Source organism: Biomphalaria glabrata, chromosome 15 (genome assembly GCF_947242115.1).
Source record: "Biomphalaria glabrata chromosome 15, xgBioGlab47.1, whole genome shotgun sequence".
NCBI classification, from domain to species: domain Eukaryota; kingdom Metazoa; phylum Mollusca; class Gastropoda; family Planorbidae; genus Biomphalaria; species Biomphalaria glabrata.
The window spans coordinates 23,173,430-23,192,967 of NC_074725.1; the positions used below are offsets into that span (position 1 = coordinate 23,173,430).

The 19,538-nt window shown below is 35.6% G+C and overlaps 1 protein-coding gene across 3 annotated transcripts in view; it reads left to right on the top strand.

Annotated features, from left to right (window-relative positions):
• LOC106070097 (zinc finger protein Gfi-1b-like) overlaps window positions 1-18,484 on the top strand; it is a 44,710-nt gene extending 26,226 nt beyond the window's left edge. For all 3 annotated transcript variants that reach the window (XM_056013001.1, XM_056013002.1, XM_013229927.2), the window contains one exon: window positions 13,525-18,484. In XM_056013001.1, coding sequence (XP_055868976.1) covers window positions 13,525-14,941 — 1,417 coding nt within the window. In that variant the 3' untranslated portion in view covers window positions 14,942-18,484. The remainder of the gene's footprint in view (window positions 1-13,524) is intronic.
• Window positions 18,485-19,538: the final 1,054 nt, after the last annotated feature.

The window sequence follows — 19,538 nt, forward strand, 5'->3', positions numbered from 1 at the left end:
TATAACGAAACAATTCACAACTAAACCAGTAATATAACAATTCACAAAACCAGCACTATAACAATACACAACAAAACCATAACAATACACAACATCATTGACAACAAGAGCAACGAATAAATCATTAAACAACAACAATACACGACAAACAACAACAACAAAACAACAATACAAATTAACACCAAAGCCACAACAATATACAACACACAAATAATAACAACAAAAAAACTGCAAACAACATTGATATATAACACAAGCAAAACAACAATAGGTCACTGCAACAGACAAAAACACAAATAACAAATTCAAACATTGACAAACAATAATTGACTACAAAAAAAACTGAAGCTATTGAAAACAAAACGACAACAACTCTTGGCCTGATGCTCTTACACTGCATACCTATTTAGGGCCTCGTCCGTGCAGAGCATGACACACACAGAGACACCTCTACGCTACGCCTAAATGCTCGCGCCGAAGCCCTTTGAGAGTGTCACGAATTTATAATGGCTGGGAAACACGGTCCTGGTGTCTATCCACTAACGATCCATTGTAATCCGTGGATGGTGGATTGAATGATGGGAGCAGGTCGACAAAAAGACAAGAATGGCGTGGAGGGGGCGCCTGGAACTCCCTATGTGCCTCCCCGACTGAGAGCAGACGCTTTGACAGACAAACTGAACAACAAACTGGCCATCAAGGGGGACAACTGGAATTAACTGTTTGAAAACATTTTGATTAATCTTTAGGGACACTGAGGGAGAGAGTAGGCGCCGATTAAGCGACGTCACAGGGGAGGGGTATGTAGGAGGGTGGTCTTAAGGACTTTCTTTGAAACAAAATAAACTGTGGTCCGGTGACTGGTCATTCATTTATTTGTCCACCTTTTGGTAACTGGTCATCTGCGATACGTGACAGTTTAAATGAAGTAATAGAAGGAAGTGAATATGGAAAGCGAGACACGGAAAGAGAGAGTGAGAGAGAGAGAAAGAGAGAGAGAAAGAGAGAGAGAGAGAGAGCAAATGCCTTTGTCTAAATATCTAAATATTCCATGATGTATCCTATTCTTTTAGTTAGTATCAAACAAAAGGAAGGAATAAACAATATATATACATCTACAAGACCCTAACTTATCATGTGAATTCTATATTTTACAATACCCGACCGCTTATATGTTTTGTCTTATTCAATAATTGTACAATGTCGACTATTGTTAAAATGATAATCGATTTGTACACCTTTCAGTCTTGATAAGAAAAAAAAAATGCTATGTTCACGCTGGATTTATTCGGGCAGGCAGCATGCAGGTAGTTGTGCATTTGCTTGATTACTGGTAAACATTACATTACGTATGGAGGAATATAGTACTCTGTTATTGATAGTTTGAAGTAGTAGTAGTAGATAGTTTTGGATATTCACACATGTAGAAGAGTTTTTTTTTAAAGCGCTTATGTAATCTAATTATATTCTTAATGTCCTCGTGCTCAAAAATATCAAGCCTTTCTGTATAAAATGCGTTTCTGAGCAAACCACAAGGGCCGCCTATGAGTTTTTAACAAAAAACACAAACTCCCTTTGTTTTCTTTTTATATTGTTGCGTTCCCTTCCGTTCCCTAGTCCAAAATTGTCTTAATCTTACATTTAGATTTATGTAACTTAATAATTAATTATATATTTTTCTGCCTTCCTAGTCTCTAATTGACTTTTTTAGCGGCCCCCGAAAGGGGAAAAGACGCTATTAGTTTTGTGTGGAATGTCTGTCCGTCTGTCCGTCCGGCCCGTTTAGATTTCGTAAACTAAAAAAGATATGTAAAATCCAACACCATGATATTTTAGACATTTCAAAGTTCTGATGCAACGGCTACTTTTTCTCTTTTCAGAAAGTGAAAAATTTAATTTTTAAAATCCACTATGCAAGCAGTTTTTTCATAAGAATACACCATTTTTACAACTATTCACTACTAATAGTAAAAAAACACAGGAGGCCATTTAGTAAGGGCGATAGCTATTTACCATATTTTTAACACATGCAAACGGCTTTAGATTTTTTGTCTATTGATAAGTGAAGTAAGTTCTTTCATACTAAAAACTACATTAAAAAAATGGTTACTACTTTTTTCAAAGAAATAAAAATTATTTAATATACATATAAGTGGAACAACAACAATTAATAAGTAGTTTTTCATATTACCGCGTGGACTGTAGTGCAGTCTACAGTACATATAACACATAACTAAAGAAAATTATTTTTCTTGTAAGGTAAAAGTTTTTTTTTCCTTGAGGCTTTGAATACGAGATTGACCCTTTACAAAAACAATTAGATCAGTTAGTTATGACATCAGTTAGGCCAGGTTCACAAATAACTTCACCTTCACTTTCACCTAACCATTGGACTGCTGGACCGTTGGGGCACCACAAAGGATCTGTCAACCTTCTTTCTCCATTCTTCTTTGTCATTTGCCTTTGATAGAATTTCATTCTGATGTTCTTTCTGAAAATATGGAAACCTGCGTTTTTACCTGTCTGGTTGGACCACTTCGGGGGTCGATTTTGAGTTTGTGTTTCCACACAAACTGTCTTTGTAATCTTGTTTTTTGTATGTCTTTCTAATTTATTATTAAATTTGATATAGCTGTGTATTTATTCACAAACAAATGGAAGCTAAATACAAATACATATTTGGAAACAAAAACATAGTTGAAGAAGGAAGTAGCGGTGCATTTCTTTTTCGTTTAAACATTCATCGAGTCTTTTATGACAAAAAATACAAAGTCTTAATTAAAGAGCACTACACGTTTTCCATCCCAAAGCCCATGATATTTATTTATGGGTTGAACTGTTGATATTGATTTCAGTTGCTTTGTAAAACTTTGAATTAATTTCTGCCTTGTTTCTCAAACAGAAAATGTCTACAGATGTGAAGATCTTGGGATTTGTTAGGATCTTTGGAAACCTTAATAAAAGTCAGATGGCTACATCAGAACTTTTACATCCTGGGGTGCTCAAAGTACGGCCTTATTTTTTTTTTAATCTCACAAAGTTTAAAAAAGGGAAATGAAAACTAGAGCCCTTGCTTTCTTTCATAGGCACCCATTCAACGCCCCTCCGCGACTCCCGTCGTACATGTGCTAGGGAGACAGGCGCCCTAATGCCATTGACGAAATACGTCAAATCTGTCAAGTTCAGTCAAGTCTCTCCGGTCCTTCCATGTGTCCCAGCCCTCCAAGCACGGTGTCTCCAGGCGCCCACATCCCGCCACCCACAAGACACCCCGTCACACTCCACAGGCTAATCTCATCTGACAATGGGGATTGTTTCAGTGACGGACAACGGACAGACAGACAGCGCGTGACATCTTCACCGGACGTGACGTTATTCAATCAATTTCGTTATTTTAATCTATGGGTTCATGTAAACGGTTTCGTGGCCAAGAGACAGAGTTGTTTGCCGACCAACCCGAAAGACCTGGGTTCGGTTACATTTTTTTTCAGATGGCCTTTAAGGATGATTCAACTTGTACATGCGACCGGTCGTTACGTTGGAGAAGCAATCCCCTTAAGATTCAAATATAACAGTAAAAATAGACTTCTTCTACATCTTCAACAGTAACATATAGCCTTCGTCTTTAACTGTAACATATAACTTTAATCTTTAACTGTAACATATAGCCTTCGTCTTTAACTGTAACATATAAACTTCATCTTTAACTGTAGCATATAATAATAATAAGGCTTGTCTTCGAGTCCGAAGATTAATGAGGAATGCAGTATTTCCAGTGGCTACGCAGCCCCAGCTGTGACCTACATATTTTGCCATATTCATAACAAAAAATTCCAGCATATAAACTTCATCTTTAAATGTATTATAGAACCGTTATCTTCATACTGCAACATATAACCCTGGCCTTGAAATTAATCTCACTTTTACACTAACCTCGCCTTTATTTCTACTCTTACCTTAACATTCAACTACATCTGGTGGGCCATTGAGTAAGATGTCCACTGAGTTTGACTAGGTCGTAATTGTTTGTCAAATATGTTAATTTTGTTAAAAGACTAATCAGACAAAAGCAAACCCTTTTAAATAAACGTTTTAAAGACTTATTTAGCAGAGGAAAACTGTAGCTGAATTTACATGGACTGATACAATTGTTAGATACTTTTTACCTCGTCATAGCCCACAGAATGACAAAACTAATCTGTTTTCGTTTGAAGATTTTAAACATAACTTGAGCCTTAAAGGCAATTCATTTTTACAAAGCCGAATATCAACTCTGTCTGTTTTTCTGTCAGTCAGTCTGTCTAGTAAAATTTTTGTACACGTTATTTCTCCCACAGACATTCTCGGATCAAACATGAATCAATAAAAAAAATAATTAAATTATTAGTTAATCATTGGTAATTAATTATTTTGTTTGGTATTGAGAGGGAAATAAATCTAACAGTATTGAGAGAAGTGGCTGCATATATGGAGTTATTCTCTTTTAAAGGTTTTATTTGCCGTTCTCGGAAATTTGCTTAATTTTTCTTAGTCGATGACAATCCATATTTAAAAAAAAAAATTAACAATAAGTTGATCAATTAGAAGTAATTAATAAATTTTGTTTTATATAGAAAAAGGGAACTAAACCTTGCAGTATTCAGGTTTATTACAGTTATTTTTGCCGTTCTTTCCATTAGTTTTTTTGTTTTTTTATCGAAACTGTAATTTTTACTTTCGCTTGTCTATTTATTTTGAACCTAGGCGTCACTCGTGTTCAACGTCTGATTATTTCGTGGCCTTATAGAACTTGACTTTCAAATGAATAACGCTCAGAACATCGCCAATAAATTCCGAATAATTTTATTAATAAATCCAACATGAATAATATCACAGATATAAATCACAATGTTGAATTGCACAACGCTTCATCTAAACAGTTACGCCGCTTAGACAACATTATAAATAGAGCATCAATAATCACACTCACAACACTGACACATTTAAATGCACTTTTGGAACTAAAATGTCTAAGAAAAATCGGAAAATAAAAATCTTGAAAGACAACAGCCACCCGCTCCACCATAACTACGTCATCAAGTCGTCGCGAAGTGGGCGACTTCTGTCAATCAAGACTAGAACCGAGCGGTATAAAAACTCGTTCGTACCTTACTTGATCACATTATATCAACGCCATTCGTTGATCAGGAAACATGAAAAGGACCAGGATGCCTGTGTGTAGTCGCTCAATAAACTCTTTATGTTTCTGTTGTGTTGTCTGTATATGAGAAAAGAGTCCTTGTAATCACAACAAATTTCCATAAGTATCAATAAAGCAGTCATAGTCTTAGTCTTAATACGATGACAGTCTGATGGTGTGGTATGCGCTTTGGACTGTCGACACTATGGCCCAGAGTTCGAGCCCCGCCCGCCGTACATTTCCGACACTTGTATCTTAACAAAACTAGTACCATTAATTAAACGAACAAAGTCCTTTCGTTCCTGTCTACTATGTTGCGCTTATTTAGTACTAATTCTAGACCCTAACGATATAAATTCCTGTCTAGATTCATCAACTGGCGCATGACGTCCAGTGGCGTAGCAAGGTACCCGTGCGATCGGGTTCAAGAATATCTTGATGGGCCCCACTTCCCCCCAATAAGACAAACTTAGTGTGCGACAGAACAAAAAAAATCGAGAAGTCTGTTACATGTACAATTTCGGTATTTTATCGGTATATTTACCAAAAGATTTCCAATGCAAATATTGTAGACCTTTTTAGATTCTATTGTTTAAATCGTCTTTTGCAAAAAAAGCAATTAATATTATTACATGGCCCATGTGGGCCCAATTTGCCCCATGCTCAATGAACCCTTTGCGTCATGGTTGGCACGCCTTAGGCTGAGGGCGCCTAATAGTTGTGGCCCGGGTTCATTGAGCCCCTTTGTGCCATGGATGCTACGTCACTGATGACGTATTCTATTTTCCCCATGAGATCACACGTACACTAGCAGGTTAAGTCTCTTTGCTCTTGCCATTGTCTGCGATACTTAAGTTCAATATGCTCAGTTTAACTCTCTCCTAGTGGACGATACCGTCGCAGGTTTTACCCAATCAAACTAACTTTAGTCTTTATGTAAACATTAATTTGTGTCATATAAAAAGAGCATTGAATTCCACTTCAAGTCTAGACCAAATAAAACATTTTCTGATAACAAAGTTCTGGAATCATAACAGGGAAGTGAACAACAAAGGAACAAAAAGAATAATTCCGTCGGATCATGGAAAATAACTATACAGAGAAGAGTTAATTCTTCTTTTTTTAAACTTCATGTATGTTGTCTCACCATAGTTTAACTCTTTCTCTCCTAATTGACAATATCATCATTGATTTGACCTCATCAAATTAAATCAATGTTTGATTTTATAAACTTTATACTTTGTGTTATATGTAAAGAGCATGCATTCCTCTTTAATTCTAGACCAAATAAAACACTTTTTTGATAACAAACGTAAACGTTATTTAAGCTTAATCATAGCAGGGTAGAAAAATACTAATGAGCAACATGGAAAATAATTACGGAGAGAAAGAGTTAATATTACTATTATATTTGTTGGCTTCTAAGCTTCTATCCATTGTACAAGTTCCTCCTGTGCCGTTGAATCCTTAATCTTACTTAATCGCTCCGTTCCCCCCCCCCCCGGTCCTTTGTATCCCCCCCCCCCCCGAATGTTTCATTAATTTGTGTTATTTTACAGTCCATTACACGGTGACTGTTGATGCAAGAGAAAGGCTGAAAGCATTTTAACACTTTGCAAATGGTCCCCAAACTCTCGAAACTTTCACGCCTGAGAACTGCAGACGTTTAGTTTAATCTCGCTGACGTCTCGCACCTTTAAAGCTCTGAACGTGAGTTCATCGAGACGCGCTAACCCTGGATCACTAAAGCAGCCAAAAAGAAAAAAAAAATGAACCAATTTTTTTTTTCACCTCGACACTTTTGGCGGTTCGGGAAATCACAATTTTTACGCGCGTCTTTGTGCATACCCTTCAAATGTGTGCTAGACAACGGGGCGAGGTGACTACGTGTAAAAAAGAATGACAGAGAAAGCGAGCGAGAGAGACAATAAAAAGAGAGGACTCGAATTGTTTTGGTAATGACGAGATTAAAGAACATTTAATGCATTTTTTTTTTGTGGCTCGTCAGTAGAAAGAAGGAAAATGGGCGGGGTGGGGGTAAGGGGGAGTGTTCGGGAATTCCAGCCAAGATCTATTTTTAATTATTTTCACAGCTCGCGGGAAACCTCACTTTCAATAAAGGACGTCTGCGATCAGTGAGTTATTTATCCCTAATGGGAAAAGGGTGGTAATGCAATTTAAACAGGGGAGATAAATCTAAGTTATATATACACACACTACAAATACACCATAACTTTCGTGTCTTAGTATTTGTTGCCCTTGATATTTCCATGGTTTATTCATTCTTTACTTTTAGTCGCCCGTGCCTCCACGTAATTGATTGCTAATTAAAGAAACATCCGAAACAAGTAAAACATTGACACACATTTTTACAATACCTCTATTCAGCTCGCACATTCATGAGTAAAATATATATCTGGACACGGATGTATAAGATGTACCATGTTACCACAATTCTAGAAATCAGACAGTGGATGTACGTGGTTGGGAAAGAATGACCAGCTCGTTGGCAAAACTGGGAAAACTCTAGTTTGACTGTTATAATTTTTCTAGATATAAAAAATTAACTTAAATTTGGCTAGAGAACTAAAAAATATTTGTCTGGAGCATACTCTATGTCTTCGAGTATTTCCGCATTTAGGTCCTATTCATTAAAGAGTTTAAGAAATTAATGTTTAAGAACATTTTGCGCCATTTTCTAAGTGTAGATCTAAAGGCCTATCATTAGAAAATATTTAAAAAAATCTAGTTGATGTATGTATTCGCTTAACCAGGATTTTTTCTCGGGGAGGAAAGGGGTGGAATGGCCGGCTGAATATTATTTTGCCTCTTTTTTTTATCGAACATTCATCAGTAATTAAAAGCAATAATCTCTATTTTAGTCAGAACTTCATCCAGGAACCATAAACCTGGAACCTGCATGGACGCAGATCTCCTAGAAATTTAATATTTGTTGTTTATCGCTGAGAAAATAATTACTACCTTGTTGACCACTTGGGGAAAATTCCGGTTTTTCAATGTAAAATAAATAAATGTAAATTTTGCTTGAGAACTAGATTTAGATCTAGACTTTGAAAGGACTATCCCGTTCGGGAGTTAAATAAATTAATGTTCAGATCACAGACCTATATATATATTATATCTAGACTGGAAATGGAGATCTTTTAACACTACAAAAAATGTCGTGAAAAACTAAAAAAGATGAAAAAAGTAAAGAAGTTGCAAGGAGAAAAGTTTTTTTTTTCAACCCTAACCTATGTAGTATATAATTTAATGCTTAGATCTAGATCTGGTAATTGAACATCGAAAATAAGAACACTCTTGTCACACAATTATTATTTTGTAATTTTTAGATACATAATCTAAAAAGATTTAAGTAATTAATTTACGTAAATGCAGCCTACATAAGATGATTAAAATGAATAGACCTGAATTCGATCTAGGATTTTCGAAATCTCAATGGAAACTAACAGGGAATGGCTTTATTTAATAGATTTGTGTGAAATTATAGTTCTATTATTAATAGCCCATTCTAATAAACAATCCGCAAAATGGTATTGCATTATTTCTAAACTTTAAAAACTAAAGATCATTACATTTCTAAGACAGAAAAGATCGATTTTCCTAAATTTAGGGCGACGTCCCTTACAGCTTGAAAAAGTGTTACGTACATAACAATCTCTATATATAGGTCGGTGCATTGATCAATAGCGGATAAGAATTTGTTTCCGTTTTCCAGTCTAGATATAATATATATAGGTCTGTGGTCTAGATTTAAAAGCCTTGGAATTATTCCATTTAAAAAAAAAACATGGCGTAGTCAGCCTTTGTGTACCGATAACTGAGTTATTTATTAAAGTGAAAGTTGTTAATATTTTAAATTAAATCTAGCATACTTTACATCTAGATTGTAGATCTGGAAGTAGATCTACCTCTAGTCTACACCTAAAGAGTTCTAAATCAGAAGCCTAGATCTAGTTCTGGATCTCCATATAATGAAAGTGACAATAAATAATTGCATTGCCCGCTGTCCGAATGGGTAACAGCGTTCGTTCACGCTGCTGACGTTGTCCGAATCTTATCTTATATGATACAGACGTTACTTCAAAAAAGAAGATGATTACGTCCTACGCGTCATGCATTTAGTCATGCATATTAACCAAGTCACTTGGTTTTCCTGGCTAGCTCAGGCAACCCATTCCATGCTCTAACACTAGCGGATCCAGAACTTTGGAGTGGGGGGGGGCGATTTTTTTCCAAACCCTAACCCTAACGCCCAGTAAACCCTAACCCTATGCATAAACGTGTGTACAGAACACACACACACATACACACACACACACACACACACACATATATATATATATATATATATATATATATATATATATATATATATATATATATATGAGAATTTAAAAAAGCAGCATTTCTCAACCTTCGGCGAAAAAGTGGGGCAACGCTATAAGGTTCCCTAGTGGGGTTTGGGGCAAAGCCCCGACGACAAAAGCGTTTTCTTCCATTCTTCACTGCAGAAACGCATTCTCCTGACATTAAAAGCTTATTATTCATCAATGAAGTTCGGGGCGAAGCCCCGACGCTAAAATCATTTTCTTGTATTCTTTACTGCAGAAACGCATTCTCCTGACATCTACGCTTATTATTCATCAATGGAGTTCGGGGAGAAGCCCGAAAGGACAAAAGCGTTTTCATGCATTCTTCACTGCAGAAACGCATTTTCCTGACATCTACAGCTCATTATTCATCAATGGAGTTCGGGGCGAAGCCCCGACGCCAAAAGTGTTTTCTGGCATTTTTCACTGCAGAAACGCATTCTCCTGACCTTAAGCTCATTATTCATATTATTAAAAAAAAGGACATTTTGAATAATATTGTACTTGAAAGATATTCTAATATGAATTTATAGGCCCTTAATACATTGCAAATAAAACCGATTTGTTCCTTGAAAAGATAAGATACCCCACATATTTAGATTTTGGCTTTGAGGATCGCCGCCGAAAAAAAATTATTCGATAAATAATATTCAATAACATTGTAGTATAAGTTGTGAGTTATAGTCCCAAATTTATTTAACTAGAAAAATATCCGATTGAGTAAAGGTTGGGAAAAGGCGACTATAAATGTTTTTTTTTTTCGGTTTAGAACTCATCTCAATCATGACTCTTATACTGAAAAAGTTTGTTTGAATTCTAACTTTTCCAATGCAAAGTCTTTCTTAAAATAATTATGATAAATTCATGTGAAATTACATAGACTCTGGAAATGGGAGGGGCGGTAGAATGAAAACGATTAATCCTCGCTCCTTTAATAATTTCTGCTAAAGATTGCATTTGGCATTAAAGAATAAAAAAAAAGTAGGGCGACTGGATATAAGAATTTAATTTATAGTATATATAAATTATATTAGTGGCAGATTTTTTACATTCTGTAATTTCTAAACTATAAAATAAAAAAAAAATATTGGTTTGTCCGATGGGGGAAATGCAATTGCATATATCGCCCTTCCCACCTGGTGCAACCTTTTTTCATTTAAATTTACTAATGATAAAAATTGAGATTAGAGTATGGTACGACATATTATACAATGGGTTCACATATCAATACGTAGTATATATTATATAGATATTCAACTAATTTTGTTCACAAACTATGATTCTCCATGAAAATAGGACCGCCCCCCTCACTCAGAGGACTAGAGTGGGAAGGGCAGTACATGCAATCGCCCTCCCCCCAACCCCACCGAATCGACCAAGATACCAGAAAGGGAGCGACATAATATAAAATTTATAGATTAATTCAACTAATTTTGTTCACAAACTATGATTTCTCCATAAAAGTAGGACCGCCCCCCCCCCACTCAAATGGTTTAGGTGGGAAGGGCAGTAGAGGTATTCGCCCCCCCCCCACCCCTAAACGGTACACAGGGAACGACATAATATAAAGATAGGTTAGAATATCAATAACAAGTTTTAATCATATAGATATTTAATTGATTCTGTTAGCAAGCTGTGATTTCTAGAAATAAATTGGACCGCCCCCCCCACTCGAAAGTGTATGGGGGGGGGCGGGATTGATACCATTGCCCCCTCCCGACCCCACCAAATCGGTCAACATACTAGAGGAGGGGGCGAAATAATAAAAAAAATAGGTTGAGATATAAATAATTAGTATATATTATTAACATAAGTAATAAATTTGTATACAAATTGTGTGAATTCTATACTAAAATTCGTCCGCCCCCCCCCTTCGGGGGGGTGGGTCGGCCGAGTGGGGGGGGGGCGATCGCCCCTACCGCCCCCCCCCCCCCTGGATCCGCCAGTGTGCTCTAATAGCACTAGGAAGAAGGAGTATTTGTACAAATTTATCCTAGCATATGGAATGAGGAATGTACCTTTATCTTTGTGTCTTTCTGAGTATTTTATTAAATTTTGTTTTTGTATTTGAAGATTATGGTTCAGTGTTTTATGTGTAATTGCTACTTTACTTTTAAGTCTTCTATCCTGAAGGCTTTCTAAATTTAGAGATTTTACTTAAGGTGTTACTCTAGTCAAATGTGAATATTTGTTATAAATCTTACTGCTCTATTTTGTGTCTGTTCCAGTTTCTTAATGTTTTCTTGAGTTGAGGAGGTCCCAAACAGAGGATGCATATTCTATTATTGGCCTAACCGAGGTTAAATAACATTTTAGTTTTATGTTCATATTTGATTTATAGAAATGTCTTTTAATAAACCCTAATGCTTTGAATTTTTTTTGATAGTTTCATCAATATGGGAATTCCATGACAGTTTTTCATTTATTATAACACCTAGGTATTTTGCGTTTTTAGTCTGTGTTACTGGTTTATCATGAATAAGATAAGTGGAATTAATTGGTTTTTTTTTTTTTGTTACTCTTAATAACTGACATTTTTCTGGGTGGAAAGACATGCTCCAATTTGATTCCCATTTCTGTAATTCATCTAATTCTCTTTGTAAAATATCTGTGTCTTGTGTTGTTTTTATTGTTCTATATATTATGCAATCGTATGCAAATAATCTGACTTTGTTCCTGAACTAATGCAATTTGGTAAATCATTTATGTAAAGTAAAAATAGTAGTGGACCTAAGACTGTTTCTTGTGGTACACCTGAGTTTACTGCCATTTATTATTACAGTTTGTTCTCTCCCTATCAGAAAATCTTTAATCTACTGATGCAATGGACCATTAATGCCGAAATATTTTAGTTTTTTTAAGCAAACTATGGTAGTGAACTTTGTCAAAAGCCTTGGAAAAATCTATTAATATAAAATCACGGGTTCGATACCGGTTTGAGCTAAATAATTTTGTCAATTAGTTTTATTAATTAATTTAAAAAATATTTTATTATATCTCAAGTTTTATAATAGAAGCAGACCTATTGTCTTTTTTTTTAATGTATTTTTTAATGGTTTTTGTTTTTAAATAATTTTTATTATATTTTTCTGGTTATGTTTATTTTTATCAGTCATTTCAAATTAATATACCACATTTACATTTTCCTTTGATGGTGTATTTGTATTTCCAGCAGTTTTTTTTATACTAAAATAATTTTGATAAACTATCTTAAAATACTTAGAGCCTACAATGACAGACCAATGTGTAGGAATGTAGAGCTTGACCATAAGTAACTCCATGGCATAAAGAACGATATTGAACATTTGTCATCCGTGACTAATAGGTCTAGTTATAAATCCATTGTATACAATATTGGATGTGTTGATTGATTGATTGATTGTAAAGGTCAACGCTAATGTTTGCTCAAATGTCTAAACTCTGCCCAAAATAAAACTAACACGGAGAAAGAGTCCTGGGCTCGCTCAGTAATGGAGCAGCTACAACGTGATTAAAACAAATAAGAGACTAGTGATAATAAAGCAGAGTTGACATCTGACCCATATATTTGAAATCTTTAGTTGGCAACAATGATCTTTCAATTAAACGCACCTGACAAACTTTATTTGATCAATTAGTTTCGAACTCGCAATATCTTACCATTGTCTTACGTTTTTCTTTTGGTTACCTTATAGCGCCACCACATTTCGCCATTCCAGTGTTGTTGTTTTTTTTGTGTTTCTGTATTTTGTAAATTTGTATAATGTATGATATTTTTTAAAGATCCACGTGACTAATGAATACAGTTTTAACTGTTTAAAACTATATTTACTAAGGATGCTGGTTGTGACCATGACAAAGCACCCCCCCCCCTTTTTAAACTTGAGTTCAAACTTCCTGAAGTCTAGACAAACATGATTGCACTCCAATTCATTACGCATCGTTAGACTAATATTTTTTTTCTTTCTACAGGCCGATTCCAATACATCTATCTCGACCTCCTCCTTTAGAGTATGTAGCGCCCATTCAACTTAAATCAGAGAAAGGAGAGAGACCGAAGCCCGCGTTGTGGAACCCTGCCCTCGACTTAAGCCCGTCATCCAAAAGCTCAACTCCAAAAGATGGCTCTGACGTTGTGCGCAAGCGCAGAATGATGCAGACAACAACGAGTAACAAGAAACCTTCAACGCCGCCTCCGTTGCCGCCCCCTCTTTGTACGCTCTCTCCAGTTGCTATGAAAAATACGCCGCTGCCTCCAGGGTTATCGCTACCTTTAAGACAGATGCAGAGCGATGTCATTCATAAGACATTGGGGCATCATATGCCCAACAAAGAGCTGATTCTGTCAGGGGGTTCTCCGCTGTATCATCAAATTCAAAGACATATAGTTCCTAGCATTGACAATCCATTAGCATTCTTAGCCTCTAAAGGCGTTTTCTTTTCAAATCTTTTCGGGGCTGCAGGGGCACTGCATCATCACGATCTCCAGATGAACAGACCACAGCATGCAATGCCAACTTTACCCAACTCTGAGAGACACATGTCAATGCAGAATGCAATAGCCATTGCCCAGTCTCGTTCCGTCCTGGAGCGTTTGTCCACATCTAGTCATTCACATTTGCCGCAAGGAAGGCCGCTGGACCAGCATCAAGCCAGTCGTCACCAGCATCCTCCTCAGCCGCCGGCTCCGTCCCAAGTGCCACACCAGTCACAGGCGCATGTACACCAGTCCCCTATTCAGGATCGACCCCTGGCCCTTCAGAACGCTATGGCTCTAGTGCAGACGCAGGCACTGATGGAGCGCGTCAACGGATCAGGTCAGGTCATGTCTCCTCTCATAAACATGGACGCTTCGGTCAATCACGGCTACGGGCGTAAGCTGTTCCCTTGTCCCCAGTGCCGCTACACTACGGATCGAAGGAATAACCTGAAGCGTCATATGCTAACAATGCACCAGACCAGCGCCAAAATGCTCGAATGCTGTGGCATACTCTTTAACACCAAAGCGTCCCTGAGGGAGCACGCCATGATCTTCCACTACCACGGCTACACATGCTATTTCTGCGGGCGCAGGTTCTGCAGAAAGGCGCTCCTGAAGCGACACCTTTCCGTCCACAACGGGCAGAAAGACTTTGTCTGCAACGTTTGTGACTACGCCACGTCTCACAAGAGTAACCTAGAGAGGCACCGGAAGGTCCACTCCAGGCAAGACGACGGCAAGGACGGCGAGGAGCGCTACCACGACGACGAGACTCGCCATTACCATGACGACGTGAAATCCAACGGCAGCGAGGCTGTGAGTCACTATGACGTCAGCAGCGATGAACTGTCTGTGTGCTCAGATTTTGATGACGACATTGACGTTGAGATTAACGTACACAGTGATTAGCAAATCCTTCCATCTCTTACCATGTAAGATAAATTATCAAAGCTTAGCTCTCGTCTTTCATTCTATTCATCCTGACATTGAAATGGGTGAAAAACTATAACATTGGTAGACGTTTATAAATCAATTATAACATTGGTAGGCTTTAATAAATCAACTATAACATTTGTAAACTATTATAAATCAAGTATAACATTGGTAGACTATTATAATCAAGTATAACATTGTTAGACTTTTCTAAATCAACTATAACATTGGTAAACTATTGTAAATCAAGTATAACATTGTTAGACTATTAGAAATCAACTATAACATCGGTAGACTTTTCTAAATCAACTATAACATTGGTAGACTTTTACAAATCAACTATAACATTGGTAGACTTTTAGAAATCAATTATAGACTATAACATTGGTAAACTATTATAAATCAACTATAACGTTGGTAGACTATTATAAATCAATTATAACATTGGTAGACTTTTATAAATCAACTATTTCAACTAGATGAATGTTATTATTTTCTTTCCGCGCGTTGAACCAAAACCAATGTATGCAAGAGTTCTCAACTGACCTACAGACACCACATAATATCAATCAATTGCTAATTATTGGTACAACTTTGAAGTAATCTAAATACAATGTTTTTTTGATCTTATAATTGACATCGTATAATGTCATTCAACACAAATGTACATCAGTTGTATCATTATTTATATATCATGCTAATTGTCGTGTACATGTAAATAGTGTCCAACGACTGTAAAAAAATAAAAAAATTCATTATTTTATTTGGACCTATCAATATTGGACTTGATTACCATACACTTATAATATTGCATCTGTAGTGTGTTATCTACTTTACGGTAGATTCAAATAACATCCACAGATCTTTGACATTTATGTGTGGACCAAAAGAACAACATCCAGATAATTTACCAAAATCATAAACAATTATGCCAAGTGAAAGTGATATTGTCATCTTAAATTCTACTTTTTATTATTATTATTATTACTCGATATATTTATATGTAACAGTTCCGACCAAACTATGTTTTAGTAATAATGTTGGTCGTCATTTAAAAAGCTAAACACATTAATTTGTAGAATATTGTACAAATCTTAATGTTCTATAGAATATTTCAATTAAAGACAAAGTTGAAAATTAATGGGAGCTAGCCTTCTTCACCTAGTTTATATCAACCACACAACCATCTCCTGAATCTAATACCGAATGTTCGTGGTTCTTTTACATTTCGTCCAAAATCACTATTGGGGCTAAATTTAGACGGATATGTTTTTTTTTTTTTTTTTTTATCAATTTAAGCTATTCTCCTTCAACCCTCCCCCCTTCCCGCCCCTAGCGAGCCAACAATCAATATCAAAATTTAACCCTAAAACTGTAATGTGCTGTGACATATCAAAATACAGTTGTGGTTGAGGTCAATCTTAAAAAGTGTTTTTCAATATGTTCACTCCACTCCACCGGCAGTTTCTGTGACTCAAATCACATGAAGTCTAACGTAAGATAGTGCTTGTGTCTTAGATTATGGTAGAAATATCTAGATTGATATATACAATTTACACTGGCATTATTTAACTTGGCTGAGAAGCGCAGGCTATATTCTCCATTCGTCGTGGTCAGCTACTATCCGCATGTCAGGAGACTAGTCCGGCCTCATTAACAAAGAAAATTCTCTGAGAAAGTAACAGACACAAACCACTACAAAGTCAAACTAATCTAAATCAACAATATTTAAGCAATAATAAAGTAACAACTCTACACATTGTTGTGATTTCAGGTCGGAACTTGTTGATATATCTTGTATGTAATTAACATAGGAACGATAACAAACTAATATGTGTCAATAATTAACTGGCTGTTACTTTAGGAATTACTTCAGTTTTTGTTTTGGTGTCTAGTACTACCAATGAATATTCGAGATTCATTGTTTCTCCACGCATTGTCGTTTATTTGTAACCAGTGGTTGGCCTGGTCGGTTATACAATTCGTGGCCTCTATCTATCGTAGTTAATAACGAAATGTAACGTAATCTAATACTTGGAGTGCTACAGATGATATTATTTAAAGAAAGTACCAGAAACTGTGATTTGATTGGGTCAGGTATCATCATGGTAGCACCAATAGAGTGAGAAACAAAGTTCATTTAAATCGAGATCCAGTGAAAGTTGTTTTTTTTTCCAAAGTTTATATCAGCTCCCTCCATCTGTCTGGCCGGTACAACTTTATATATAGGTCATTAGTAATAATAATCGTTATTATCCATAAGAAAATGTGTTATACAATTTGTGCATTACACCAAATTATTGTTAATTAATTAATTAATAATTATTTGTTTATTTTGAAAAATGGAAATAAATCTTACAGTATTTAGATATATAGCTGGAAATGTGCAACTCTTTCCCTTTTATTAGCTTTTTTTAAAAAATATATTTATGCATCGGTTGTTCTTTTGAATTGTGTCTCTTCATAACCGTCTCTTTTTGTTTGACACATTTAATTCTGCAAGCGGTAGACTAGGTGAATAGTGAACTTAATTCTAGATCATAACTAGACATTATTTGTCAACCTAAGTCAAGTCAAGCAAGAAGTTTGTCTTTGTTCTGATAGTTACAACAGAGGCGGTCTTTAGGGGTGGCGATCAGGACGACCGCCCAAGGTTCTTGGCATGAGCGGGCCACGCGATATTGAGATTCTTTTGTTACCTTCAGCCCATCCTACAAGCATACGACCCACGAATTCTGATGTACCGCAAGAATACGGCACAGACTGAAATACCGTGTGATGGACTTATTCCACATATTGTCTTCTAAACAAGAACTCAATAGTATTGAATCCTTACGGCATCTATATTGATTACCACGAAGGTTATAGGCATGATATTTTAGAGTTAGGGTTAGGCACAGCATTAGGCACTCGTCCAGGGCCCCGAATACTGCTAAGGCCAACACTGTTAGAAGTGGTTCAATAATCTAATCAAATGTTGTGAAGATAATTGTCGTGTATCTGGGTTATATTTATTTATATCATTTTTCCTTCACTCCTAAGTAAGAACATCTCTCATCACAAAGCTGAAACAGAAGACAAATACTCACTAATATTGATCTGTGACCTGTCCACGCAATGTAGTGTATACTAAGAATGAGTGAGAATTAGTTCCAGCTAAGGCCTAGGCCTCACTAGTATGTGGTTAATTTTTTTGTTATTGAATTTCGTTTTGATTTTTTGTTTCATTTAAATGAAATATATAAAATGTAAATAATTGTATAAATATACCATGACTTCTCTCCGTTACACGCCACCCGTAGCAGTACTGTCATTTAAATGTCATGTGCAAATAATTGTAACATATTAAATTATTATCATCTTTTGATTTGTCAAATATTTGGTCATAGTCCAAACGTCCTTGTATAATGGTGAAGAGAATGATTATTATTGTTTAGATCCTTGCAAATTTTATTGTTTTTGTTTTTTTTTTTGTTTCGTTTGGATGCAATAAACTTTTACTGAGAGCCATCAATCAAAACATTGTGTATTTTCTTTTGTTTCGTTCATTTATTTTTTTAAAGTTTAATTTTTAATTTAATTTTTAATTGCTCAAAAACACACGAATACACATTAGAGATGTATTAACCACAAAAAGTAGCAGGGACAATAAATTCTAGATCTATTTAATTGAGACCAGTAGTTACAGTAGGCCTGACAACTGATCTGAAACGTCGCACACTGACCAATAGCTTGTTGCCACGTCACAGGTCCATTGGTATCAATTTACCCCCCCCCCTTTTTTTTTCCCAAAAAGAAAATAAAATAAAAAATCGAGACCGAGACTGTCGTTAGAAAATAGTTGCACCGCTTCAAATCTTGAATTCAATGCCCTCTAGTTAGTCTCTAGTTTATAGTGCATACATCAACGTTCGACTATTTGATTATAAATAGAACAGATTTGATTCCTAAGTTATCTTAAGAGTTATTGATATTTTTGTGTAAACCTATAAATTATAAATTATATAAATATATCGTATTGAATCAACAATCAATTAATTAGGATGCCCTACAATTTAACAAAATATATATATTTCAACAAAAAGAACACAAGTTTTTATTTCAAATAGAACACTGGCATTTCTTTCAAGTTTAAGTTACATTTTAACAGTAATTTTTTTCTACTAACATACAATTAATGAACTATTACAAACTAAAGTTACTAAACCTTCAAAAAAATAAAATTTTAATTTTTTTACGTTTATGCAACTAAATACTAAACCAGTGGTTCCCAAACATTTTCCTTAACGGAACACTTCGCAGATTTTGAGTAGTTAGCAGAATACTTTGATTATATTTTTTTTTAGAGATTTTAATTCACGTGGTGGCCTGCTAGTTAATTATTCCAGAAGGCTCGTGGAACATCTATTCAGGCCTCACGTAACTCTAGGGTTCTGCGGAACACAGTTTGGGAAACACTACACAAAACACTTCTCATAACTTGTGAAAAAGTTAATAAATTTAGATGGAAGTTAATTCATTTTATAATGTTTTATCTTTTAACTTTGAACTAATTATTTAATATTCAACATTC